The sequence below is a fragment of the Ursus maritimus genome, unplaced genomic scaffold, assembly GCF_017311325.1.
Source record: "Ursus maritimus isolate PB19 unplaced genomic scaffold, ASM1731132v1 scaffold_10, whole genome shotgun sequence".
Taxonomy (NCBI): domain Eukaryota; kingdom Metazoa; phylum Chordata; class Mammalia; order Carnivora; family Ursidae; genus Ursus; species Ursus maritimus.
In genome coordinates this window covers 3303508-3329066 of record NW_024423344.1, presented here as the reverse complement: position 1 = coordinate 3329066, position 25559 = coordinate 3303508, and the positions used below count along the sequence as shown (strand labels likewise).

Below are 25559 nucleotides of genomic sequence, written 5' to 3'. Positions count from 1 at the left end.
GCATATGATTTAGCAAAAATGAAAGAGCAGTCAAGAATATAAGAACAGGAAGGATGAATAAGACAGATGGAGAAGACACTTTTTTTTAAGTTTGCCAGTTTTGCAAGATGAAAAAAGTTCTGGAGATGGACAGTAGTGATGGTTGCCCAACAACATGAATGTCCCTAACACCACTGAACTGTATACTTAAAAATGGATAAGATGGTGGTGTTGTGTATTATTTTACCACAATAAAAAATAAATTTAAAGTTTGCTTAGCTATTCAAGTAAGATAAGTAGAACACACACACATTTTTAAAAAACATTATTTTTTGTTCGTTTGTTTGTTTACTAGAAGCGGGTAGAGCTAATTGATGTTATTTTAAATGGCCTGTGGGAAAGTACTTGCAGCTTCTGCAGACTTCAGAATAACATGATAGAAATACTTTTAAGAAATTCTTAACATGTGTAGGCTTGTGGAACCTAGAGCAAATGTAGTTTTCAGGAATATTCATTTTTCTAGTTCCACGCCCCAACTTCTTCAGATATGGGATTCCACTCTTAAGATCATGTCCATCAGAAAGGCAAACTACACAATTTATCACAATTATTGTCAGAAGTGCCTAGCCCACCCATTCGTGCTTTCCGCTCGAGCCCGCAGCGCCCACTAAATACTGGCTTCCCCCTAGGGAATGACACACTTTCCTTACGAAAAAGGTAGGACCTTCCTACACAATATGGGAACTATCTCGTCTTCGACTGGGGAAGCCACTTTGGGTTCTGTTCCGACCGCTTCCCAGTCAGTCGGCCTCCCCGCAGAACTTCTCCTTCCGAGGCTCCGAGCTTCGCCTGTGCAACCACCCACAGAGCGCGAGCTCGAGGGGCCGGGCGGAGACCGCCCCGATCTCGCGATGTCCGCGGCTGCGCGGGAGTTCTCGAGTCCTGCGAAGAGGCCGTGGCGCCGGAGTCTGTGATGGTGCGCTTCCGCAAAGATGGCGGCCGCTGCGACAAGGGGTGCTTGGCTGGCGGCCTGGGGCGGAAGACTGCGGCGTGGGATCGCTGCCGGCAGGCGAGCTTTACCCCGCCCCGGCCCCCTAACCGCGGCAGTGGCCGGCGTGGCCCTGGCAGGCACAGGAGTGGCATGGTACCATGGCCGCATGAATGTCCTGGCACCCGAGGGCAGCCTTACCGTCTTAGCACAGGTACGGGACCTGTCCTTTTCGCCAGCCTAAGCTCCTCCGCTCTCAGACTCCCGGTGGTGGAGAGTGAGGGTGTGGAGTGGGCGGCCCCAGCTCCTCTTCCCGAGTCCAGGTAGGGGCACCGCTGCGGAAGACCCTCGACAGGTGGTAAGTGCTCCCTCTTTGATTCGGCGCCCCACCGCGCTCCCCGAGGGCATTCGAGGCCAGTGCAGGAGATTGAGCCTCCCCTGGGAGAATCCCGCGAAAGCCGAGCACACGAAACCCACGACAACAAATCGTTGTGATGAGTATGGGCGTGCCTTATTTCAACACTCTTAATTTGCAGATTTCTCTCTATACGGTGACCCCTGTCCCTCCTGTTTTGGTGAAGTGGTGCTCAGATCTGTAATTGGTGTGTGTCCAGTTTCCCCACCCGGACGTATCTTTGTTAACCTTTGTAACTAAAGCCTTTACGACTGGTTCTTTGTATATAGTATGATGAAGTTGTCTTAATAGATGACTTTTTTAAATCATAAAATGTCAATCATAAGAATTAGCTGGGTGATAATTTCCAGATTTTATGATCAATTGTAAGGAACATTATTACATGATTATAAACCTTAATGCTTCAGTGGACTATGAGCACTAAGCAAAACACGTTTCTTTTAAAAATTCCATGTATTAAAGGTAAAAGTTCCCTACTTAGATATAAAATTGCCACGTAAAGTATTTGCAAATTTGAAAAAGTACTACTTTTTAGGTATTTTAACAAGTTTTAGTGTGTCCATTGTTTTGAAAATTAAAAACAGTATTCTTTCTGTTTGTTAGGTTTATATTATACCTTTCTAATGAAAACCCAAGGAACAATCAGATAGAATGAAAGAGAGGAAAACAGGCCTTGTGAATTAAAGTTAAGCATTGACAAAGGTATATTTACTTGTATTAAATTAAGATGCCACATAGATAATACATGCAATAACCCTCATCCTCTTACCATTTCTGATCATAGGTGAAAGGATCTGTCTTGTGGTATTTTATAGCATTTTTGTTCTGGTGCCAAGGATTCAATTTATTATTCATCATTGGTTTCTCTCTTTTCTCAGCCTCTTAATTCATCCTGTTTAGGACCCTTAGGTTAATCATCCCAAGTATATCACATAATGTACCCTTCATTAGAAAGCATTAGTGCCTCATTTGGCCCAGGATAAAATCCTCATTCAAAAATTTTGTCATTCAAAGCCCTTTGTAGTAACACTCTAACCTGTCACTACTCGTATACACCTTCCAATCAAAGTGATTCACCCAGAACATGACTTCAATTTTATCCCCTCAGCAATTTGTAGATTCTGATTTCAGTTACCTGTCTCATTGGTTTTTTCCCGGCCCACTTCTAGCCTACCTGTGTTTTAAATTCCTGACGTGACACTAAAAACTTTACACCAGTGTATTTTGAATTCTCCCCAGCTCTCTCCCCTCCCCCAACCTGTAGTACTTTCGGCCTAGCTGAAGTAATACAGAAACCGTTTTATTATCCATTGGTGTTTTGGTGGTGGCGGTGGTGGTTTGTTTTTTGTTTGTTTGAGAGAGGGAGCAAGCACGTGTGAGCTGGGTGGAGGGGAGAGAAAGAATCTTAAACGGGCTCCACACCCAGGGAGGAGCCCAACTCCCGGCTCACTCTCACTACCCTGAGATCAGGACCTGAGGTGAAATCAAGAGTCAGTAGCTTAACTGACTGAGCTACCCAGGCGCCCCTCGTTTTATTACCATTTTTTAACAAAGTCTTTCAACACAGTATTTGCTTGATCTGCTGTTGGACCAGTTTAGAACAGTGGTTCTCATCCTTCTACCACCATGGTAGACTTGAAGATTGGACAATGCATTCCTTCAGCAACAGTGGCTCAATGCAGCAAGCGTTGAGGGGCATATAGTTTGAAAACTCTCCCTCCACCTTGGTGATTCTGGTAATACATCCCTAAAAGGAGGCCTGTTAATCCCTCTATCACAACCACCACTTTGGAGTCATGTGTGCATAGTTGAGAATCACTGATAGACACCTACCATCTCTTGATACAGTTTTATATGCTAGTATAATTATTTTATTTAGTATTGCAAGGTGGTAGAATCTTTCTGATGTGGATTTTTAATAATAGTAATAACGACCTTCATTTTCAATCATCACACCAGGTGAGTTTTCCAGTAAAAATAGGGAATTCATGTTCATTGAATCCTACACTTTCATGGTTCCCATTGTGACCAACAGCTTGCATTTTTGAGGGTCAATCAGAAATTAAGGGTAGAAATCAAGGTCATGAAACAGCCAATAAATTGAAATTTCCCTTCTTTCCTTCCCTCCACAATTATTGAAGTGCCTCCTCTCTGCCAGGCAGTGTACGAGGAGTGGGGATTCAAAATACAGTTCAAATGCTTATGGTTTAATGGGGGGGGCAATTTTAATACAGGTTGTAAATGCTGTGGTAGGGGTAAGTTCTGGGTGCTATGGGAACACAATGGAAGAGCACCTAACAGTCTTGGTTTCCTGAAATAATGATAGGTAAATGGACACCTGAGGATGATGGAGAGTTTGCTGGGCAAAGCGAATGGGAGGAATATTACAAGCAAAGGGTATATTGCAGAGTTTGAAGATAAGAGTTTGATTCAGTAGAGTGTGAGCTGCAAAAGATGAGGTTCAAAGCTGGGGATGAGGGGTGGTAAAGAATCATCAAGAAGTGCCCCATAAGCCAAATGACAGAAATTTTTATCTTGAGGTTAAGAGGGACATTGTAGGGGTTCTTAACCCTCCTGTGCCCCAAAAGATCCAGACATAGAATTCAGGGAGTCTATGAACTTAAAAAGAAAAGGTTTATTTTCTTTTTTATTAACCTATAATTTACCATTTTCTTCAGTTATGAGTTTAGGCAACAAGCTGTAATAGTAATAACAGCAGCTGACTTTGTTGTCAACAGAAATTTCAGATATTTTCCTGTTATAATTGTTACAGATATCTCAAAGTATCACTTCTTTGAAATCAGAGTATTTATTCAGCCTGCCACTGTGTAATGTTATTTAATGCGAAAAGAATTACATATATTTCTATATCACAAATTTGGCCTTGACCTTTGGAAAGAGTATGAGATTTCAATGAAGAGGGTGAATTGAAAACTGGATGAGGGGGCTGTTCTAATAATTCCAAAGAGAGATGATGATGGCTAAATTAGTGGATAAATTTGAAAGACATTTAGAAGATAGGTTTGCAAAGAATCTGAGTTGCAGGTGTTATATAAAATATAATTATAGTATTTTTAAAAATATGTAGTGATTTTAACTGGGCGAATGGGAAACAAAACATTTTATCCTACAGATCCCTAGAGAACTTGCTTTGGAGAGCATGAGCGTATTAGTTACTTTTTTATAAACTGCTTCTTCTGAAACACTTAATATTTGAAAACTGTTCTAAGATTTTACTATTACTCCCTTTACGATATTATTTTAATTGATTCTGGCATAGTAAAATCAGAGAAGAAATGATGGAAGGTGAAAGACAAAAGTATTATATTATTCCAACCCATTCTTCCATAAAAGGGTAGCTGCATTGTTCATAAACAGTGATTTAGGGGCACCTGGGTGGCTCAGTCCCTTAAGCATCTGCCTTGGGCTCAAGTGGAGCCTCTCCTGTGTTGGGCTCCCTGCTCAGCTGGGGTCTGCTTCTCCCTCTCCTTCTGCCCCTCCCCCACTAGTATGCTCACTCTCACTCACTCTCTCTTCCTCTCCCTCTTTCAAATAAAATCTTTTTAAAAAAATGATATGTTTGAAAACATAAGGCTATTTCAGTGGCGAAAGCAGTTAGGAGCTAGAGAGTTTTATTAGAGTTGGAATGGCAAAATTATTTTCTTCCCGCAGGTATTTCAGTAACAAAAGTTTTATAGCTGTTACTGTATTTTGTTTTCACAAGCTAGAAATAAATATATTGATAAACTACAACTGATGAAAACAAACAAATTTCCTTATCACTAAGTATATCTTCAGTGCCATGTTAGATCAGACTAACTATAAAGCTTCTTTGAACCATGGGTATTATAAATCATTGTAATAATAAGGCCTGAAACTGGAAGAAAAAAAAAAACGGTAAAGAAAAAGCTATAAAGCCAAAATAAAATGCAGTATACTTCACAGTTGACAGAACAGTAACAGTATTTTATTTGTTTTATTCAGTCATTAATTCTATCAATATTTCATTTATTCTCTAAATGGTTGTATTTTTTACCTTATCTTAATTTTCAAAGTATTTATGTAATATTGTATACTATGTTTCCCAGACTTCATAATAGGATTTTTTTGGTTTGCTTTTAACGAAAAATTTGTTTAAGAATTATATTTAGGGGCACCTGGGTGGCTCAGTTGTTAAGCGTCTGCCTTCAGCTCAGGGCATGACCCCAGAGTCCTGGGATCAAGCCCCACATCAGGCTCCTCCGCTGGGAGCCTGCTTCTTCCTCTCCCACTCCCCCTGCCTGTGTTCCCTCTCTCGCTGGCTGTCTCTCTCTCTGTCAAATAAATAAACAAATAAAATCTTTAAAAAAAAAATTTCTATATTCTTTAAAAAAGAAAAAAAAAGGAATTATGTTTAAAAAGTGAAATTATTAGGGCTCCTGGTGGCTCATTTGGTTCAGCATCCGACTCTTGATTTTGGCTCAAGTAGATCTCAGGGTCCTGAGCTCGAACCCCTCATTGGGCTCCACACTCAGTGGGGAGTCTACTTGAGATTCTCTCCCTGCCTCTCTACCACCACCCTCCCCCGCCCCATGCATGCTCACGTGCACGTGCTCTCTCTCTAAAATGAATAAAAAAATCTTTTTAAAAAAGTGAAATTAATTTTGTATATCCTAGTCTGTAAAATTGTATAAATGTTTATTCTAAATAAATTTAAATATCTTATCATATAGTTTCATAGGTATTAGATTTCCTTTGATATGTTTATTTGTATGTATTTATAAATCTTTGAAATTTGTCCCCGATAACATTTAATCTATTTAATCTTCTATGAAAGAAACATTTCTGTCATAGAACTTACTACTCTCTGAAATTATTTTATCTGTTTATTTTTTTATTTTTTTTAAGATTTTATTTATTTGACAGAAAGACACAGCGAGAGAGGGAACACAAGCAGGGGGAATGGGAGAGGGAGAAGCAGGCTTCCCGCTGAGCAGGGAGCCCGACGTGGGGCTGGATCCCAGGACCCTGGGATCATGACCTGAGCCGAAGGCAGACGCTTAACAACTGAGCCACCCAGGCGCCCTTATTTGTTTATTTTGTCTTCTCCCACTAGAATGGTCTCTTGGTCTTTTTCATCTCTGTATATGTACGGTCATGTGATGGCACATAATGTTTTTTCAAAGAGCAGATGAATGAACTGCACTGTATAACAAAATGACCTTGTCTAACTTTTGTTTGATTGGCAATTGTAGAAATATTAGACAAGCAGTATCCAAAAATGGTTAGAATCAGCTAAGTTACTAAGTGTTCTATATATACTCAATTACAAACTTCAAGTCATGAAGATATGTCATCCTATATTCCCAGTAGGAAATGTAAGTAAATAGGAAACCTTGCTCTTTTCTGCTATATCCCAAGGGCCTGGAAAAGAGACCTGTGCATAGGAGGTGTGGTAAATATTTATTGAATGGGTGAATAAATTGATGGAATTTATAATGTAACAATAATAGGTATATCTTTCTCTCAAAAATGTAAAGATGGGTCCATTTCACCTACTAATGTCTATGAGATTTCATTTTTAATTCACATTATTAGCATTTATATTTGTCTTCATATAGCAAGCTTTTGTCCTCTGCTATCATATTAAAATATCAAAAGTAATTTTAGAATTTAAATAAAGTTAATTGCATTTTCATTCCAGTTACTGAGGTGCTTCACCTTGTAAACCTCAAGCCAATTAAATTGGTTTTAAATCTGGAAATAATCCTGACATGGTGAAAACTAACCATAAAAATAAAAAACCATATTTTGATATAGTGATGTCATATTCTGATATTATATTTTGATATAGTTAAATGTATAGTATACACTGTATATAAAATATTTATTACACTGACTGAAGATGTAAATATAACAAGATCTATACCTTAACAATTGGTTAAAATTCATCTTAGGGGGGCACCTGGGTGGCTCAGTCATTACGTGTCTGCCTTCAGCTCAGGTCATGATCCCAGAGTCCTGGGATCGAGTACCATATTGGGCTCCCTGCTCAGCGGGAAGCCTGCTTCTCCCTCTCCCACTCCCCCTGCTTGTGTTCCTTCTCTCTCTTATCTCTGTCTCTGTCAAATAAATAAATAAAATCTTTTTAAAAAAAAAGAAAAAATAAAAAACATCTTCTTAGGGAGAAAGTGGTTTTGGTTTACCTACTAAGTGTTTCTGGTAGAGAGTAAGCCCCCTAAGAGCTTGAATGTGGCTGGCTTAGGCTTGAGGGGTGAAGGAAGGCTGCTTTGCATAATGGAGGCAGAAGAATTTGGATCACATAAGAAAATCTGGGCATAGAAATGAAAGGGAGAGGAAAGGACAGAATTGAAAAGACTGGAATCTCTGTAACCTTTTGATCTTCCCATCGCCTATCCAGTCTTTAGTAAAAGTCTAGTGTATTTGCAAATGCTTGGACAGTTACACAAAGTTCTTGTGGTTTAAGCAGAGGATGAAAGTGATACCCAAGAGAGAAGGCAAGGAAAATACAAGTTCTTCCCATTCCCGCATTTTTAGCAGCACTCCCAAAAGGATGTTTTGTTTATCTTTCAGCTTTATTGAGATATAATTGACATAAAAATTCATATTTAAAGTGTACAACTTGAGGGGTGCCTGGGTAGCTCAGTTGGTTAAGTGTCCGATTCTTGATTTCAACTCAGGTCATGATCTCAGGGTCCTGGGACTGAGCCTCAGGTTCCACGCTCAGCGGGGAATCTGCTTAAGATTCTCCTTCTCCCTCTCCCTTTGCTCCTCCCCCCCACCATGCACGTGTGCTCTCTCTCTAAAATAAATCTTTTGAAAATATTTAAAAATACATTAAAAAAATTTTTAAGTGTACAGCTTGATTTTTCTCAGACATTGGGAGATGAGCATCGTATCAAGTTAATTATATCTATCACCTCACCTAGTTATCATTGAGTGCATGTATGTGTGTGGTGAGAACACTTAAAGATTTACCCTCTTAACAAATTTCTGGTATATAATAACAGCATTGTTAACTGTAGTCACCATGCTGTATTTTATTTTACCCTTTGACCAACATCTTCCCATTTCCTCCAACCTCGATCAACCACCATTCTGCTCTGTTCTTCTGTTAGTTCAGCTGTTTTAGATATCACGGATAAGTAAGATCGTGTAGCATTTGTCTTTCTGTATCTGGCTTATTTCACTTAGCATAATGCCGTCCATGTTCATCCGTATTGTTGCAAATGGCAAGATTTCCCTTTTCAAGGCTGAATAATACTTGTGTGTGTGTCTGTATGTGTGCACATGCACACCACATCTTTTCCATTCAGCAGTTGATGGACCGTTGGCTATTGTAAATAATGTTGCAATGAATGTGGGAGTGCAAATATCTCTGCAATACTGATTTCATTTCCTTCAAATATATACCCAGAAGTAGTATTGCTGGATCATGGTACTTCTATTTTTAATTTTCTGAGGAACCTCTGTACTGTTTTTCCTGGCGGCTGTACCAGTTTACATTCCCAGCCAACAGTATAGAAGGGTTTTCTTTTCTTCACGTCCTCTCCAGCATTGGTTATCTTTTGTCTTCTTGATAATTGTTAACCTGACAGGTATGAGGTGATATCTCATTGTGGTTTTGATTTGCATTTTCCTGATGATTAGTGATGTTGAGCACCTTTTCATATACCTATTGGTGTTTCGTATGTCTTCTTTTCAAAAATGTCTATTCAGGTCCTTTGCCCATTTTATAATCTGGTTATTTTATATATTTCTATGGCCATTTAGTTGTTTGAGTTCCTTATATATTTTGGATATTAATGCCTTATCGGATGTATGGTTTGCAAATATTTTCTCCCATTCTGTAGGTTGCTTTTCACTCTGTGGTTTCCTTTGCTCTGCATAAGCTTTTTTTTTTTTTTTTTAAAGATTTTATTTATTTGACAGAGAGAGAGGCAGTGAGAAAGGGAAACACAAGCAAGGGGAGTGGGAGAGGGAGAAGCAGGCTTCCTGCTGAGCAGGGAGCCCGATGCAGGGCTTGATCCTAGAGTGCTGGAATCAGGCCCTGAGCTGAAGGCAGATGCTTAACGACTGAGCCACCCAGGCGCCCCTGCATAAGCTTTTTTTAAAAGTTTGATGCAATCCCGCTTGACAATTTTTGCTTTGTTGCTTGTGCTTTTGGTCACATACTCAAAATCATCATCCAGATCACTGTCAAGAAGCTTTTCCCCAGCGTTTTCCTCCAGTAGGTCTACTGTTTTGGATCTAACATTTAAGTCTTTAATCAACTTTAGTAAATTTTCATATGTGGTGTGAGATAAGGATCCAATTTCATTTTTCTACATATGGATATCCAATTTTCTTTATACCATTTGTTGAAGAGACTATCCTTTCCCCATTGCATGGTCCTATTTCTGGACTCTATTCTGTTCCATATGTCTGTTTTTATGCGAGTACCACACTTTCTTGATTACTGTGCTTTGTGTATTTTGAAATCAGGAAGTGTGATGCCTTCAGGTTTGTTCTTCTTGCTCAATATTGCATTAACTTTTCAGGATCTTTGTAGTTCCATAGGAATTTTAGGATATTTTTTTTCTATTTCCGTAAAGAATGCCATTGGGATTTTGAAGGGGAATGCCTGCCTTGAATCTTTAAATCACTTGGGCAGTGTGGACATTTTAAGTATTAATTCCTGGAATGGAATTAATGAACAGTTATGGATTATGAAATGAAAGGTAGGATTTATCCCTGTCAGGGTCCAGTCAGGAGACAGAAACTTAAAACAGTAATTTGAATGGGAAATTTAATATAAAGAATTAGCCAGTAAAGGTGGTTGACTTCTAAAGGAATAAAGGACTTCAAGGGGTCCAGAAGTAGCAGGTGCCAAAAAGTAGCCAGTACCTGTAAGCGAAAGGAGAATAATAGTGAAGAAACTAAGGACTTGGGAAAGCTCCTCCAACCCCGAACCAGAGATTTAGCCTTTTTGAAGAGGGGATGGTTGCCACAGAAATATTAAGTCCGCTGTTGGTAGCTCTGACCGGATGGTACAGGCCAGAGCTAGTCTTTGGGAGAAGCTTGTCATTGCTAGTAGGTGTGTAGGGGCTGGAAATGATCTATAGAATCAACCCACTGAATGGGAGAATGTGGCCTGAGGGCATGGCCAGAGCTGCTGCGGAAATGGCACGCGGAGCTGCTCATAAGAGGTGACCTGGTGTGTTGGAACCTGCTCTGTAGAGCTGTTTGGAAGCTGGCTGGTCTGTGAGGGCTGCCTGGCTCCAGCTCTGAATGAAAAAGGCAGAAGTGCCTTCCCGCCTGTTTTCTTGGCAGTGTCACTCCAGTGCCCTCTATTGACAGAGGCTAAAATTGTTCTAGCTGACAAAGGAGAGAAGTCTGCAGAGGGTTCATTTCCAGTATCACAAAGCAGGACAAAAGAGGGTAGATGAGGAGCTGAGACAGTTGATGACTCATACTCAGTTCAGGAGTGTTTGACTCAGGTTTCCACGGAAAAACTCGAGTTGACCACTTGTTACAAAGGGTACTGACTGGATTTCTTATTGGCATTATATGCAGTGCCAAGGATATGTGGGCACTTTAGTCCCCTTGTCCTTTGTGTTTCTTCAGTTATTTATTTTTGAGGAATAAAAGAACTCAACAAAATGAGCTTTTCTTTCATATTGTCTCTCTAGTGCTAAACGTAGAAGGTATTCATTAAATGTTTGTTGGATGTACATTTCCAGATGTCTCATGGAATTAATTATTATTGTTTTTTATAAAATTCCTGATATTATGGTACAATAATTGAGGTTTCGAATATTTTCATTGTTGGGAAAAAATTAAAAAGGTTATAAACATTGTTGAAATTGTCATTTTTATATTATTGAGACAGATAATGATAACAGGAAAATTAGTGAGGTCTCTGTGATCGTTAATCTTATGTGTTGACTTGGCTTTGAGTCTGTGGTACCCAGTTGTTTGATTAAACAGTCTAGGTAGTACTGTGAAGGTTTTCTTTAGATGTGATTAACATTTTTTTTAAGTAGGCTCCACACTGGGCGTGGAGCCCAACTCGGGATTTGAACTCAGGATCCTGAGTTCAAGACCTGTGTTGAGATCAAGCTTCACGACTGAGCCACCCTGGCAGGAGAGGTGTGATTAACATTTAAATCAGTAGACTTCAGTAAAGTAGATTACTCTCCATAGTGTGGATGGGTGTAATTCAATCAGTGGACAGCCTTAAGAGCAAAGCTGAAGTTTCCTGTGGAAGAAAGAGTTTGGTCTCTGGAGGCAACATAGAAACATTGTCTGAATTTAGGTCTTTTACCAGAAATTCCAGCCTGCCCCACAGACGTTGGATTTGCTGTCCCCCTCAATCCCATGAGCCAATTCCTTTTTTTTTTTTTTTTAAGATTTTATTTATTTATTTGGCAGAGAGAGACAGCCAGTGAGAGAGGGAACACAAGCAGGGGAGTGGGAGAGGAAGCAGCAGGCTCCCAGCGGAGAAGCCTGTTGTGGGGCTGGATCCCAGAACGCCGGGACCACGCCCTGAGCCCAAGGCAGACACTTAACGACTGAGCCACCCAGGCGCCCCCATAAGCCAATTCCTAAAAATAAATCTCTTCCTCCCTCTGTCTCTCTTTCTCCCTTTATACATATCAGTTATAAGAATATGTTATTCGTCCCATTTCTCTAGAGAACCCTGACTAATAACAGATTTTGGTATTGGGAATTAGTATGCTGCTGTAATAAATACTAAAGCTTTGGAAGTAGCTTTGGAATTGGTTAATGGATAGAGATAGGAAGAGTTGAGGCACATGATAGAAATGGTCTAGATTGCCTTGAAGAGACTGTTGATACAAAAATGAAATTTACAGGTGCTTCTGGTGAGGTCTCAGACGAAACGAGGAGCATGGTAATGGAAACTGGAGGAAAGGCAGTTCTTGTGATAAAGTGGCGGGGCACTTGGTAAATTGTGCTCTACTATTTTGGGGGAGGTGTAGCTTGTGAGTGATGAAATTGGATATTTAGTTGAGCAGATTTCTAAGCTAAGTGTTGAAGTCATGATTCAGTTTCTCCTTGCTGTACAAAGTAAAATTTGAGAGGAGAGAGAGAAATTAAAGAAGGAATTATTACACAAAAGAACCAGAACTTCAAGATTTGGAAAATTATTAGCCTGTCTGTGTTGTAAAAAAAAATGAGAAGGATGCTCTGCAGAGAAAAATAAGGGTGTGGCTAGACAGCGGTTTGCTAGAGAGATGAGGAGTGTGACTCCTGAATCCAGTCAACCATCTCAGCAAAAAAGCTGCTAGGGTTAGACCTAAGGAGGGCAGAGAAGGGATGAAATGAAGGAAGGACTTCTTGGGTTCTACAGGCAAAAAATGGGCTGGTAGAGCTATCTAGCCACAAACATGTTATCTTTCCAGAAAAGAGAAGAATAACTTTAGGAGTGGTGCCTGGGTGGCTTTGTTGGTTAAGCATTTGACTCTTGATTTTGTCTCAGGTCATGATCGCAGGGAGTCTGCTTGAGAATTTCTCTCCCTCCCTCTCTGCCCGCTACCTCCATCCCCTCATGCACACACGCTCTCTGTCTCAAATAAATTAAATCCTTTAAAGAAAAAGAGAGAGAGAGAGAGATTAACATTAGGAGCACAAAGCACCCAGCCACATAGGATTATTCTCAAACCGTAAAATCTTATTTGCCCTAAATTTCAGACATGCTTGGGACTCATGACCCCCTTTTTTTCTTCCAGTTTCTGTCTTTTGAAATGGGAAGGTCTATCGCGTACATGTTCCATCATTGTATTTTGAAAACAGGTAACTTGTCTAGTTTTATAGGTTTACAGGAGTAGACTTTCACCCCAGGATAAGTCATACTCTGAATCTTACCAGGAAGTGATTATGAGAATTTACATGTTGAGATTTGGGACTTCCTTGATGGTATTTAGATGAGATGTTGGACTTAAAGTTGCTGCTGGGATGATTAGGACTTTGGGATTTGGGGATGGGATGAGTACATTTTACATGTGAAAGCAGATGAATTTTGGGGCGGGCCAGAGGGTGGACTCCTGAGTTGAGTTGTGTTCCCCCAAAATTTGTATGTGAAGTCCTGACCTCTGCTGCCTCAGACTGTGACCTTATTTGGAAATAGGATCATTGCAGATTTAATTAGTTAAAATTAAGGAGGGATCATATTGGAGTAGGTTGGACCCCTGATACGGGATGACTGGTGTCCTTATAAAAAGGGAAGTTTAAATGCACACAAAAGGAGAACACCATGTGAAGACTGGACTTATGCTGCCACAAGCTGGAGAACTGCCAGAAACTTGGAAGAGGGCCTACAATAGATTCTTCTCTCATGCCTTGAGAGGGAGCATGCCTTTGTGGGCACCTCAGTCTCAGACTTTGGACCTCCAGTGCTGTGAGACAATAAATTTGTTATTTAAACCACTCAGTTTGTGGTACTTTGTTACAGGAGTCCTAGGAAATGAATGCAGTTAATATTTGGTATGGGTTTAAATGCATTGATTTCCAGCTGTGTTCTGTCAGAGAGACTTCTCAAGATCCAGAAGAAAATCAAATGGTCAGCCTTTGAGAAATCCCTTTTATATCTGTTTTATATGTAAAAATTAGGTCTCTGCTACTACAACTTGAAAACAATCTTAGATTTTTACACAAGTCATCTTTTTAGAGTTCAGCACACATGAGGTATTATAATACCTTTGAATTTTCCAGTAAACCTTTTATTTTCAATGAGAAAATTTAGTGAATTACCAGTATGAAAACTGGTCTTGTGGTGACCAAAAATTATTGCGTTTCAGAAAATACACATTTTAAAACCATACTATAAGAAATTTATAATTTCAAGATTTATGAAAAATGTGGCTTGATGTGTGGGAGAATCACCTTGATCTTCTAAGGGGGGGAAGTTATGTAAATTGAGGTAATGTGTTATTTTCTGAGTAAATAAAATTGCTTTCCTGTGTAATTGTCATTATGATTTAGTTGTCAGGTCTGATTTGAATGATTTCTCTTCTATATTGACATTTCGTAAAAGTATTTTCCTTTCTCTTGATGTCTTAATTTGCTTGCTTTTAAGTAAAAAGAAATTAGAGGAAAAAACACCTTTAAGATTTATTCATATAAATATCTTGCAGACATGATAAAATGCCTCACACATGAACATATCTTAGAAGTAATGTGTGTGTGTTGATGTGATTTTGTCTTTAGATCCCATTTAATGACCTTCTTGACCTATATTTCTAAACTGATATTTTGCCTTTTAATCCTGCCTCACCTTAGATTTATGATTGAGCATTTTTAATGGGTTTAAGGTAGACTCTAGCAATATTAATCATTTAGCAACTTGCATTACAAAACAGCATTAGCTCATAGAAACTTTTAATGTTCTCAGAACAGCCTGGTTTTTCATGCCTTTAATTTTTTCATTTTGACATCCATGATAATTATCAGTTTATGTTTTATCAGTTCCTGCTGATCAGTAGGCATTCCGTCCTTCTGACCATCCTAATTCTATCCATGGAGATGATCTCCTTGAAGCCTACAATAATATCTCCTTTCTTAAACTTTTCTTAACATTTTCTTTGTGTCATCAGTTAGCATTTACATTTTCTTCTGAGCAAGTCTAATATCTGGTTTCTCTAACAACATTCTTAGCCTTTAAGCTCAGAAACTTTTTTTTATATTCTAACCCATATCATTTTAATTTGTTAAAATATCAAATAACTTTAAAAATCCTTATTAAAGTGGAATTAATTAGCACTCCTGTACTTATATTTTGCTCCTTCTAGGGTACTTTTCTTTTTTTTAACATTTTAACATATCTAAAATCAAGATGTCTTAGAGTCAGTGGTGTTTTACAATCCCTTTTGGCCAGGTGGCAGTAATGACCTAGTTGACATTGTCTGCTACTATGAGAATTTGTCCATGTTTTTATCACTTAAATTGAGATATATGCATTGTTTGACAAAACCTTACTTAGTCTTTAGAAGAAGAGAAATGATGAGCATAGAAATACCTCTCAAAGAAACAAGAAAAACAGTTTCCCTGAGATCAGAAAGTGATGCTTGGGGCAGGAAAAAGAAAGGCAGAACAGGCTAAGAGTGGTCAGAAAAAAGATGCTATTTTGTCACTGTGGTCAAATCATGGTAGACTAACATAATTTGAGGATTAACAAATAGTATTAAGGGGTCTTCCTAAATAGGTATCAAGACTGCCTTAAAGGTCTTCAGTCTTCTTTTTTCACTTATTTTTATAGCCTACCTAGAATTTAGATTTGAGGCTTTTTTTTCCTTGAGGAAAAAAACATGGCAGACCATCATGTTTCATTCGCTGTCTCACATCATAAAGCTTTGTTGATATGTTTACATTAATTTTTATATAATTATTTCTATAGTTAATACTGTCATAGAAATTTATTATAAATGTCAAATTTGATGTTACTTAATACATTTGATTTAGGTGCCTCCATGTTGGGAGAAAACAAAATGCTTCCAACAGTGCACTTCTAAGTCTGGCTTCTTTGAATCTATAAAAAAAAAAAAAGTTAAGATCCAGAACTCACTGAAATTCCATTCACCTTAAGCCCACATTTAGTTGTTAATATCGTACTATAAGGTGGCTGACATGGGTGAAGATGGTTAAAAGGCACAAACTTCCGGTTATAAAAAGAAGTCCTGGGAATGTAGCAGTGCCTGGCTCATAGTGGGTATTTAGCTTTTGAATGAATAAGTGAGTAAGTGAATGAAAAAATGAATGAAAGGATAGAGTGCCCAACTAAAGCTGTGTTTATTTTTTTAATAATATTTTTTATTATGTTAGTCACCATACAGTGCATCCCTAGTTTTTGATGTAAAGTTCCATGATTCATTAGTTGCGTATAACACCCAGTGCACCATGCAATACGTGCCCTCATTAATAGCCATCACCAGCCTCTCCTATTCCCCCACCGCCCTCCCCTCTGAAGCCCTCAGTTTCTTTCCCAGAGTCTATAGTTTGTCATGGTTCATTCCCCCTTCTGTTTCCCCCCCTTTCTTCTTCCCTTTCTTCTCCTATAGATCTTCCTACTTCTTATGTTCCATAAATGAGTGAAACCATATGATAATTGTCTTTCTGTGCTTGACTTACTTCGCTTAGCATTATCTCCTCCAGTCCCGTCCATGTTGCAGCAAATGTTGAGAAATCGTTCTTTTCGATGGCTGAGTACTATTTCATTGTATATATGGACCACATCTTCTTAATCCAGTCATCTGATGAAGGGAATCTCGGCTCCTTCCACAATTTAGCTATTGTGGACAATGCTGCTATGAACATTGGGGTACATATGGCCCTTCTCTTCACTACGTCTGTATCTTTGGGGTAAATACCCAGTAGTGCAATTGCTGGATCATAGGATAGCTCAATTTTTAACTTTTTAGGGGACCTCCACTATGTTTTCCAAAGTGGCTGTACCAACTTGCATTCCCACCAACAATGTAAGAGGGATCCCCTTTCTCCACATCCTCTCCAGCATTTGTTGTTTCCTGCCTTGTCAATTTTTGCCATTCTAACTGGCGTAAGGTGGTATCTTAGTGTGGTTTTGATTTGCATTTCCCTGATGGCTAATGATTTTGAACATTTTTTCATGTGTCTGTTAGCCATTTGTATGTCTTCATTGGAAAAATGTCTGTTCGTATCTTCTGCCCATTTTTTGATTTGTTTATTTGTTTCTTGTGTTTTTGAGTTTGAGAAGTTCTTTGTAGATCTTGGATACCAGTCTTTTATCTGTAGTGTCATTTGCAAATATCTTCTCCCATTCCGTGGGCTGCCTCTTAGTTTTTATGACTGTTTCCTTGGCTGTGCAGAAGGTTTTTATCTTGATGAAGTCCCACAATTCATTTTATCTTTTGTTTCTCTTGCCTTTGGAGATGCGTCATGAAAAAAGTTGCTGTGGCCCATGTCGTAGAGGTTGCTGCCTATGATCTCCTCTAGGATGTTGATGGATTCCTGTCTCACATCGAGGTCTTTCATCCATTTAGAGTTTATCTTTGTGTATGGTGTGAGAGAGTGGTCAAGTTTCATTTTTTTGCATGTAGCTGTCCAGTTTTCCCAGCACCATTTATTGAAGAGACTGTCTTTTTTTTCCACCGGATGTTTTTTCCTGCTTTATCAAAGATTAGTTGCCCAAAGAGCTGAGGGTCCGTTTCTGGGTTCTCTGTTCTGTTCCATTGGTCTATGTTTCTGTTTTTGTGCCAGTACCATGCTGTCTTTGTGATCACAGCTTTGTAGTATAGCTCGAAATCCGGCATTGTGATGCCCCCAGCTTTGTTTTTCCTTTTCAACAATTCCTTGGCGATTCGGGGCCTTTTCTGGTTCCACACAAATTTAAGTGCTGTTTGTTCCAGTTATTTGAAAAATGTCATTGGTATTTTGATCGGGATGGCATTGAAAGTGTAGATTGCTGTGGGTAGCATAGACATTTTAACTATGTTAATTCTTCCAATCCATGAGCATGGAATATTTTTCCATCTTTTTGTGTCTTCTTCAATGTCTTTCAAGAGTGATTTGTAGTTTCTAGAATATAGATCCTTTACGTCTCTGGTTAAGTTAATGCTGAGATAACGTATGATTTTTGGTGCTGTTGTAAATGGAATGGATTTCCTAATTTCTCTTTATTCAGTGTCATTGTTCGTGTATAGAAATGCAACTGATTTCTGAGCGTTGATTTTGTATCCCGCCACATTACTGAATTGCTCTATAAGTTCTAGTAGTTTGGGGGTGGATTCTTTTGGGTTTTCCATATAGAGTATCATGTCATCTGCGAAGAGAGACAGTTTGACTTCTTTGCCAATTTGGATACCTTTTGTCCCTTTTTGTTGTCTGATTGCTGTTGCAAGGACTTCTAGTACTATGTTGAATAATAATGGCGAGAGTGGGCATCGTTGTCATGTTTCTCATCTTAAGGGAAAGGCTTCCAGCTTTTTCCCATTGAGAATGATATTTGCTGTAGGCTTTTCATAGATGGTTTTTATGAGATTGAGGAATGTACCCTCTATCCCTACACTCTGAAGTGTTTTAATCAGGAAAGGATGCTTGTATTCTGTCAAATGTTTTTTCTGCATCAGTTGAGAGGATCATATGGTTCTTGACTCTTTTCTTGTGATATGATCTATCACACTGATAGATTTGCGAATGTTGAACCACCCCTGCCTCCCCGGGATGAATCCCACTTGGTCATGATGGATAATCTTTTTAATGTACTGCTGGATCCTATTAGCTAGGATTTTGTTGAGAATTTTGGCATCCATATTCATCAGGGATATCGGTCTGTAATTCTCCTTTTTGATAGGGCCTTTGCCTGGTTTGGGGATCAAGGTAATACTGGCCTCATAGGATGAGTTTGGTAGTTTTCCTTCTGTTTCCTTCTGTTTTTTGAAACAGCTTCAGGAGAATAGGTGTTATTTCTTCTTTGAATGTTTGGTGGAATTCCCCGGGGAATCCATCAGGCCTTGGACTCTTGTTTTTTGGGAGGTTTTTGATCACTGCTTCAATCTTTTCATAATTAATCGGTCTGTTTAAAAAATCAATTTCTTCCTGTTTCAGTCTTGGTAGTTTATAGGTTTCCAGGAAGGCATCCATTTCTTCCAGTTTAATTTATTGGCATAAAGCTGTTGATAAAAGTTTCTAATGATCCTTCCTATTTCATTTTATTAATTTGGGTCCTTTCTCTATTCTTTTGGATAAGTCTTGCCAGTGGCTTATCGATCTTATTTATTCTTTCAAAGAACCTGCTTCTAGTTCTGTTGTTCTGCTCTACTGTGCTCCTGGTTTCTAATTCATTGATCTCTGCTCTAATCTTGATCAACTGCCTTCTCGTGCATGGGTTAGGCCTGTTCTTCTGTTCCAGCTCCAGCTTCTTGAGGTGAGAATATAAAAAGTGCAATTTAGATTTTTCTATTCCTTTGAGTAAGGCTTGGATGGCTATGTATTTTCCCCTTAGGACTGCCTTTGCAGTGTCCCGTAGGTTTTGGACTGATGTGTTTTCATTCTCGTTGGTCTCCATAAATTGTTTAAATTGATTTTTAATTTCCTGGTTTATCCAATCATTCTTGAGCAGGATGGTTCTTAGTTTCCAAGTGTTTGAGTTTCTTCCAAATTTTTCCTTGTGATTGAGTTCCACTTTCAAAGCACTGTGGTCTGAGAATATGCAGGGAATAATCTCAGTCTTTTGATATTGGTTGAGACCTGTTTTGTGACCCATATATGATCTATTCTGGAGAAAGTTCCGTGTGCATTCGAAAAGAATGAGTATTCTTTTGTTCTGGGGTGTAGTGTTCTATATATATCTGTGAGGTCCATCTGGTCTAGTATGTCATTCAAAGCTCTTGTTTCTTTGTTGATTTTCTGCTTAGGTGATCTGTCAGAGTGTTGAGGTTTCCTACTGTTAACGTATTTTTATCTATATGTCTCTTTATTCTGGTTAAGAGTTGGCTTGTGTATCTTGCTACTCTCCTGTTGGGGGCATAGATATTTATAATTGTCATATCCACTTGTTGGATACATCCTTTAAGAATAATATAGTGTCCTTCTGTATCTCTAACTACAGTCTTTAGTTTAAAATCTAATCTGTCTGATATGAGAATTGCTACCCCAGCTTTCTTTTGAGGTACATTGGCATGAAAAATGATTTTCCATCCCTTCACTTTCAGTCTGGATATATCTTTAGTTTCAAGATGAGTCTCTTGTAGATAGTAAATGGATGGGTCATATCTTTTTATCCAGTCTGCAGCCCTGTGGTATTTTATGGGAGCATTTAGGCCATTCACATTGAGACTGATTATTGAGAGATATGATTTTAATGATGTCATGTTGCCTGTAAAGTCTTTGTTTCTATAGATTGTGACTTTCTGTTTTGTATCACTTTTGGGGCCTTTTTACTTTTATAGAACCCCCCCCCTTAATATCTCCTGTAGGGCTGGTTTTGTGGTTACAAAATTGGTCAGTGACTGGCGATTCTGGAAGGTCCTTATCTCTCCATCAATTCTGAATGACAGCCTTGCTGGATAAAGGATCCTTGGCTGCTTGTTTTTCTCGGATAGAGCTTTAAAAATACCCTGCCAACCCTTCCTCTCATTCCAGGTCTGTGTAGAGAGGTCTGACGTAATTCTGATATTTTTGCCTCTGTACGTGAGAAATTTCTTTGCCCTGGCCGCTTTCAATACTGTATCCTTGGATCTAGTATTTGCGAATTGCACTATGATGTGATGTGGCGTAGGTTTGTCGTGGTTGACCTTGGGAGGGGTCCTCTCTCTCTGCCTCTTGGACACAAATGCTTCTTTCCTTTGCTAGATTAGGGAAGTTTTCAGCTACAATTTGTTCAAATATCTCTTCTAGACCTCTCTCTTTCTCCACCCCCTTGAGGATGCCGATGATTCTGACATTGGAACGTTTCATCGTGTCAGTAATCTCCCGTAATCTACATTCTTGACATTGGATGTTTTTGAGCCAAGTTTCTGTTTTAACTCTCTCTTCTACCATCCCATCCTCCAATTCACTAATTCATCTTCTGCCTCATTTACCCTGGCCGTCAGATCATCTAGTTTTGACTGCATTTGATTTTTAATTTTTAATTTTTAATTTCTGCCAGATTCGCTCTCATTTCTATATTCTTGTTAGAGATTCTATATTCTTGTTAATATTTTCCTTAATATTTTTTTCGAGTCTACACATTACACATCATCTTGACCATTGTTACTGTGAACTCCATTTCTGATAATTTGGTTATATCCATGTCCACCAGTTCCGTGGCAGAGGCCCAGACTCATTTTCTTTTCTTTGCTGGGGGGAATTTCTCCTTCTCATTTTGATGAGGAGAGGTTGCGGGGTTGCCCAGAGCCCAAATTATTGATCAGAACCCAGGCAGTGTGCACTTGTTTTATAGGGACCTTAGGGACGTGGGCTTCTTGATTTTTCAGGCTGCCTTCTGGGGGAGGGGCCTGCCGCGCTGATATTCAGGCAACCCTGTTTGGGTAGAGTCTCCCTGTCCCCTGCGAGGGGGGATGGGAATGGGCACAATGTGAGCTGGTATTTCCAGGCTTTCGTTCTCTGGCAGCTTTCCCTGGCGGTTTGCTGTGGCTCTTCTGAGAGTCAGGTCAGCAGTGGCGGAATCCTAGCCACTGCCTCAGAACAGAGAGATCGCAATCCGCTCTCCACTGAGCTCTCTTGGCCTCATTAACTCTGCTTCTGTTGGTGCTGCTAAAACCCCGCAGCGACCCCAGGTTGTGCGCCCCACAGCGGGTGTCCCAGCCCTCACTTGCAGGGCCGGCCTGTCTCTGTCCTTTGTGTTTCTTTTTTTTTTTTTTTTTAAGATTTTATTTATTTATTTGAGAGAGAGACACAGCCAGCAAGAGAGGGAACACAAGCAGGGGGAGTGAGAGAGGAAGAAGCAGGCTCTTAGCAGAGGAGCCTGATATGGGGCTCTATCCCAGAACGCTGGGATCACGCCCTGAGCCAAAGGCAGGCGCTTAATGACTGCGCCACCCAGGCACCCCTCTCCTTTGTGTTTCTAACACCGCCAGCCACCCCGGTTCCCGTGCATACTTCCGAGTTCTCTGTTTCAGTGTGGTTCGGGCACACTCCGGAGCTTCGGTTTTCAGTCAGGTCGGTCAGGTCGCGTGCGTGCTCCCGCGCTCCTGGTTTCAGTCTAGTTCGAGTGAGCGCTCCGGAGCTCTGGTTTTCAGTCTGGTCGCAGGCGCATTCCCAGGCTCACGGTCACAGTCCGCTTCCTCGCGGGTGCTGTTCCGCGAGTCCGCCCACTCCCCCGTGCAAGTGGCTACCGCCTCCTGGCGCCTGAACGCGTCGGCTCCCTCCCCCTTCCGTTCATCTTCCGATATCTGTGCGTGGTTTCACGGCTCCCCGCTTTGTACCTCAATACTCAGCGCTGGAGATGTTCATTTGTAGAGATCCAGATGTATCTTCCTGCGTCTCAGGCTGATTCCCTGGTTGTTCAGGATGGTCTGGTACCTATCCAACTCGGCTGAAAAAAGGGGACCCCTACTCCTCCGTCATTTTAACTCTCTCCTCAACTTCCTAAGCTCACGGCAGTCAGTCCTCCGGCCACACCATCTGCCCAGGGCTCTCCGCCTCATGCCAGTCTCTCCATTTAAAGCTGTGTTTAAATAGCTAAAATCCGTTGAAGAGAGTGTGCCTTCCCTCTAAGCTTCAGTTCATCTATATAGTTCTAAGGCTTGTTTGCAGTTAAAGCCCTTTGACCTCTTACTGAGCAGAAGCTAGTTACCTTGCAAAACATGCTTAAATTTAGATTTGGCTGATGTTTCCTCATGAATTATGCATTTTTGTTAAGAATAACACTAAAGTTATGCTGCGTTCTTCTCAGTGTATCATATTAAGGAAGCATATGATATAGATGGCTACTGATGATATTAACTTTTCTCATTTGGTAAGATGGTATCTGCCAGGTTTCTCCATTGTAAAGTTAATTAATGTGTATTTTATACTCATTAATTTAGTATTTTGTGGGGAGATACTTTGAGGCTTCATGAGGCTTTCTCTTCTCCACTGTTTATTCATTCATTTATTCATTTATATCTGTTTCGATTCATGGGTTCCTGATTTATTCAAGGGGTTTCAGTCTGTGACCATCATAATTCACAAACGGTCCCCAACCTGTGGTGGTTGGTTTACAATTTTTAGACTTTACAGTGGTGCAAAAGTGATGCCCATTCAATGGAAACAGTACTTTGAATTTTGGCTTTTTCTCAGGAGAGCGATGTGCAGTAGTACCTACTATCTCATGATGTTGGGCAGTGAAAACAAGCTGCCATTGCCAGTCAGGCACATGATCACCGGGTTAACAGCTGATACACTTAACCATTCTGCACCCATACAACTATTATATTTGTCAGTTTCAGTACAGTTTTAAGTCAATTATGTGAGCTATCCAGTACTTTATTATAAAATTAGCTTTGTGTTCAATGATTTTGCCCAGCTGTAGGCTGATGTCAGTATTCTGAGCATGTTTAAGGTAGGCTAGGCTAAGCTGTGATGTTCAGTAGGTTAGGTCTATTGGATGCATTTTTGATTTAGGATATTTTCAGCCCACTGTGGGTTTTTTGGGGACATAACCCCATCATAACTCGAGGAAGGTCTGTATTTGAGTAATGGATCTCCCTGAAAGCTATGCCTTGGACATGCTGTGCCCCACTCCCCTCACCCCCAGCAAAGGAGAAGGAGGAAGAAGCCAATTCTTGATTAATTGTTCTAAAAGAAGAGGACTTTTTTTAGCATAAGTAACACAAAACAACAACTTGCCTAGGAGAATAAGTGATAGTTTCTGAAATGTCAGAAGGAAAGAGGGAGGAGGGTGCCTAGAAAAGCAACTTTTAAGAAATTAAAAGTAAACATCTTCCCCCACTGACTTTAATGCTGTCATAGTTGTTTGTTTGTTTTAACTGTTTTTGAATGTTTATGCTGAGCTCGATGCTGAGAGGATTTTAATGGCTTAGAAATGTGCTATTCGCAATAATTTTTAAATGGAGAGAAAAATAGCATACAGGTGAAGTTTAAGATTAAAATAATGTGATAAGATCTTGTGTTACATTTGAGATTAAAAAGATTAAAATAATGCTATAAGATCTTGTGTTATATTAATCATAAATTTGTTCTTAAATTTAGCAACAAGTTCAAAGAGAACAGGCCAGTTGTATACTTTGTAGTAGTCAGTTGCTTAAAAACAACTAAATCTGGGAATAAGACAGTTATTTTCTACTGTTTCATAAAGAGGATACTGTTGCATCATTATAGTAAGAAGTATAGCAAGAAGTTTCATATGGCAGTTTTTTTATAATCTCAAAGTAGAACATTTGCATAACCAAAAATAAGTGGCAAACTTATTAAGTGGCAAAATGTTTACCGTTACAGTATAGTTTTGAGAAAACCGTTCAAGGAGGGGGTGCCCACTTAAGTCTGCTGCTGCTGAGATGGTGAGAACAGAAAGTTGGGCATTCAGTGTGGCAGTAGGGAAGGTGTTGGTGACCTTGACAAGAGGAATTTCAGTGAAATACTGGGGACAGAAATTTAATTGGAATGTGTTGAGGAGAGATGGTGAAGTAAGGAAGCAAAGAATATGAATAGCGATACTTCATTCTACAAGTGTTACTGTAGAGGATATTCAGGAAGACACAAGACATGAGACCAAGGTAAGGTTTTGTTTTTTAAGATGTGAGACAATAGAGGACATTTGAGTGCTGATAAAATGATGTAATAAAGAGGCAAAAATTGTTACAGATCTGTGAGGGGGTAATTATAGGTTGAAGTCTTTGAGAAAGGAAGTTATATGGAGTCAAGACCACAGGTAGAAAAGTTGGACTTTGGCAGTAAAAAGGATTCTTCTTTTGTAACAGGAGTGAAAGCAAAGGGTTTGGTTAGTCCTAGAAGCTGGCTAAGGACCTAATTCCACACTTTCCTTCTGTTAAAAAACAAACAGGCAAGAAGAGCCTGGTTGTGAACTGCTCTGGAAAAATGGGCCATGTCAGAGGGATCTATAATGACTTCCACTAAAGAGAAAAACACATAGAGATAGCGGGAAGGGGATAATAGAATTCATGAAGAGTGAGAGCTTAGAAACAACAGTTACGATGAGTATAGGACTAATTACCATAAAATTCTAATGACTTTGTTTTGATGAGTTTTTCCAGTATTGCTAAAAGTATCATCTACTCAGTTATTTTGAAGAAAAATTTGTACTGAGTTTAATATAAGTAATATACTATACCATGGTATTAAATTTTTAAATATTTAAAGTCTAAAATAGTTAGAGAACACCAAGGATGGTTTGTTTTCCTCTGATAATATTTAAATTCACATTTGAACGATTTTATATTTTGTGGGTACAACCCGACTTACTTAAACAAATGGTCACAAATTTTAAATAAATAAAAGCAAGGAATGTGGATCATTGTGTTTAAACTGCCAAACAAATATATTAATTGGGAAGTGAATTTGCAAGTTTCATTAAATGTAATGCATTTCTGTTCTATATCAATGAGTAATTTAAAAGCCCCAATCATGTAATTAATACAATGGAGCTATTTTAATTTGCTGTGACAACCCTACACAATTCATAAAATTAAATTGGTGTTGCTTTCTTTTATTCCAAGTTGTTTGACTGTATTTGTGGTG

General features: G+C 39.4%; 1 protein-coding gene across 2 annotated transcripts in view; it reads left to right on the top strand.

Annotated features, from left to right (window-relative positions):
* Window positions 1-452: 452 nt before the first annotated feature.
* MICU2 (mitochondrial calcium uptake 2) overlaps window positions 453-25559 on the top strand; it is a 212795-nt gene continuing 187688 nt past the window's right edge. Inside the window, exon 1 of one of the 2 annotated variants that reach the window (XM_008692135.2) lies at window positions 453-1181. In XM_008692135.2, the coding sequence (XP_008690357.2) occupies window positions 972-1181 (210 nt within the window). In that variant the 5' untranslated portion in view covers window positions 453-971. The other variant, XM_040621386.1, reaches the window with a different exon arrangement.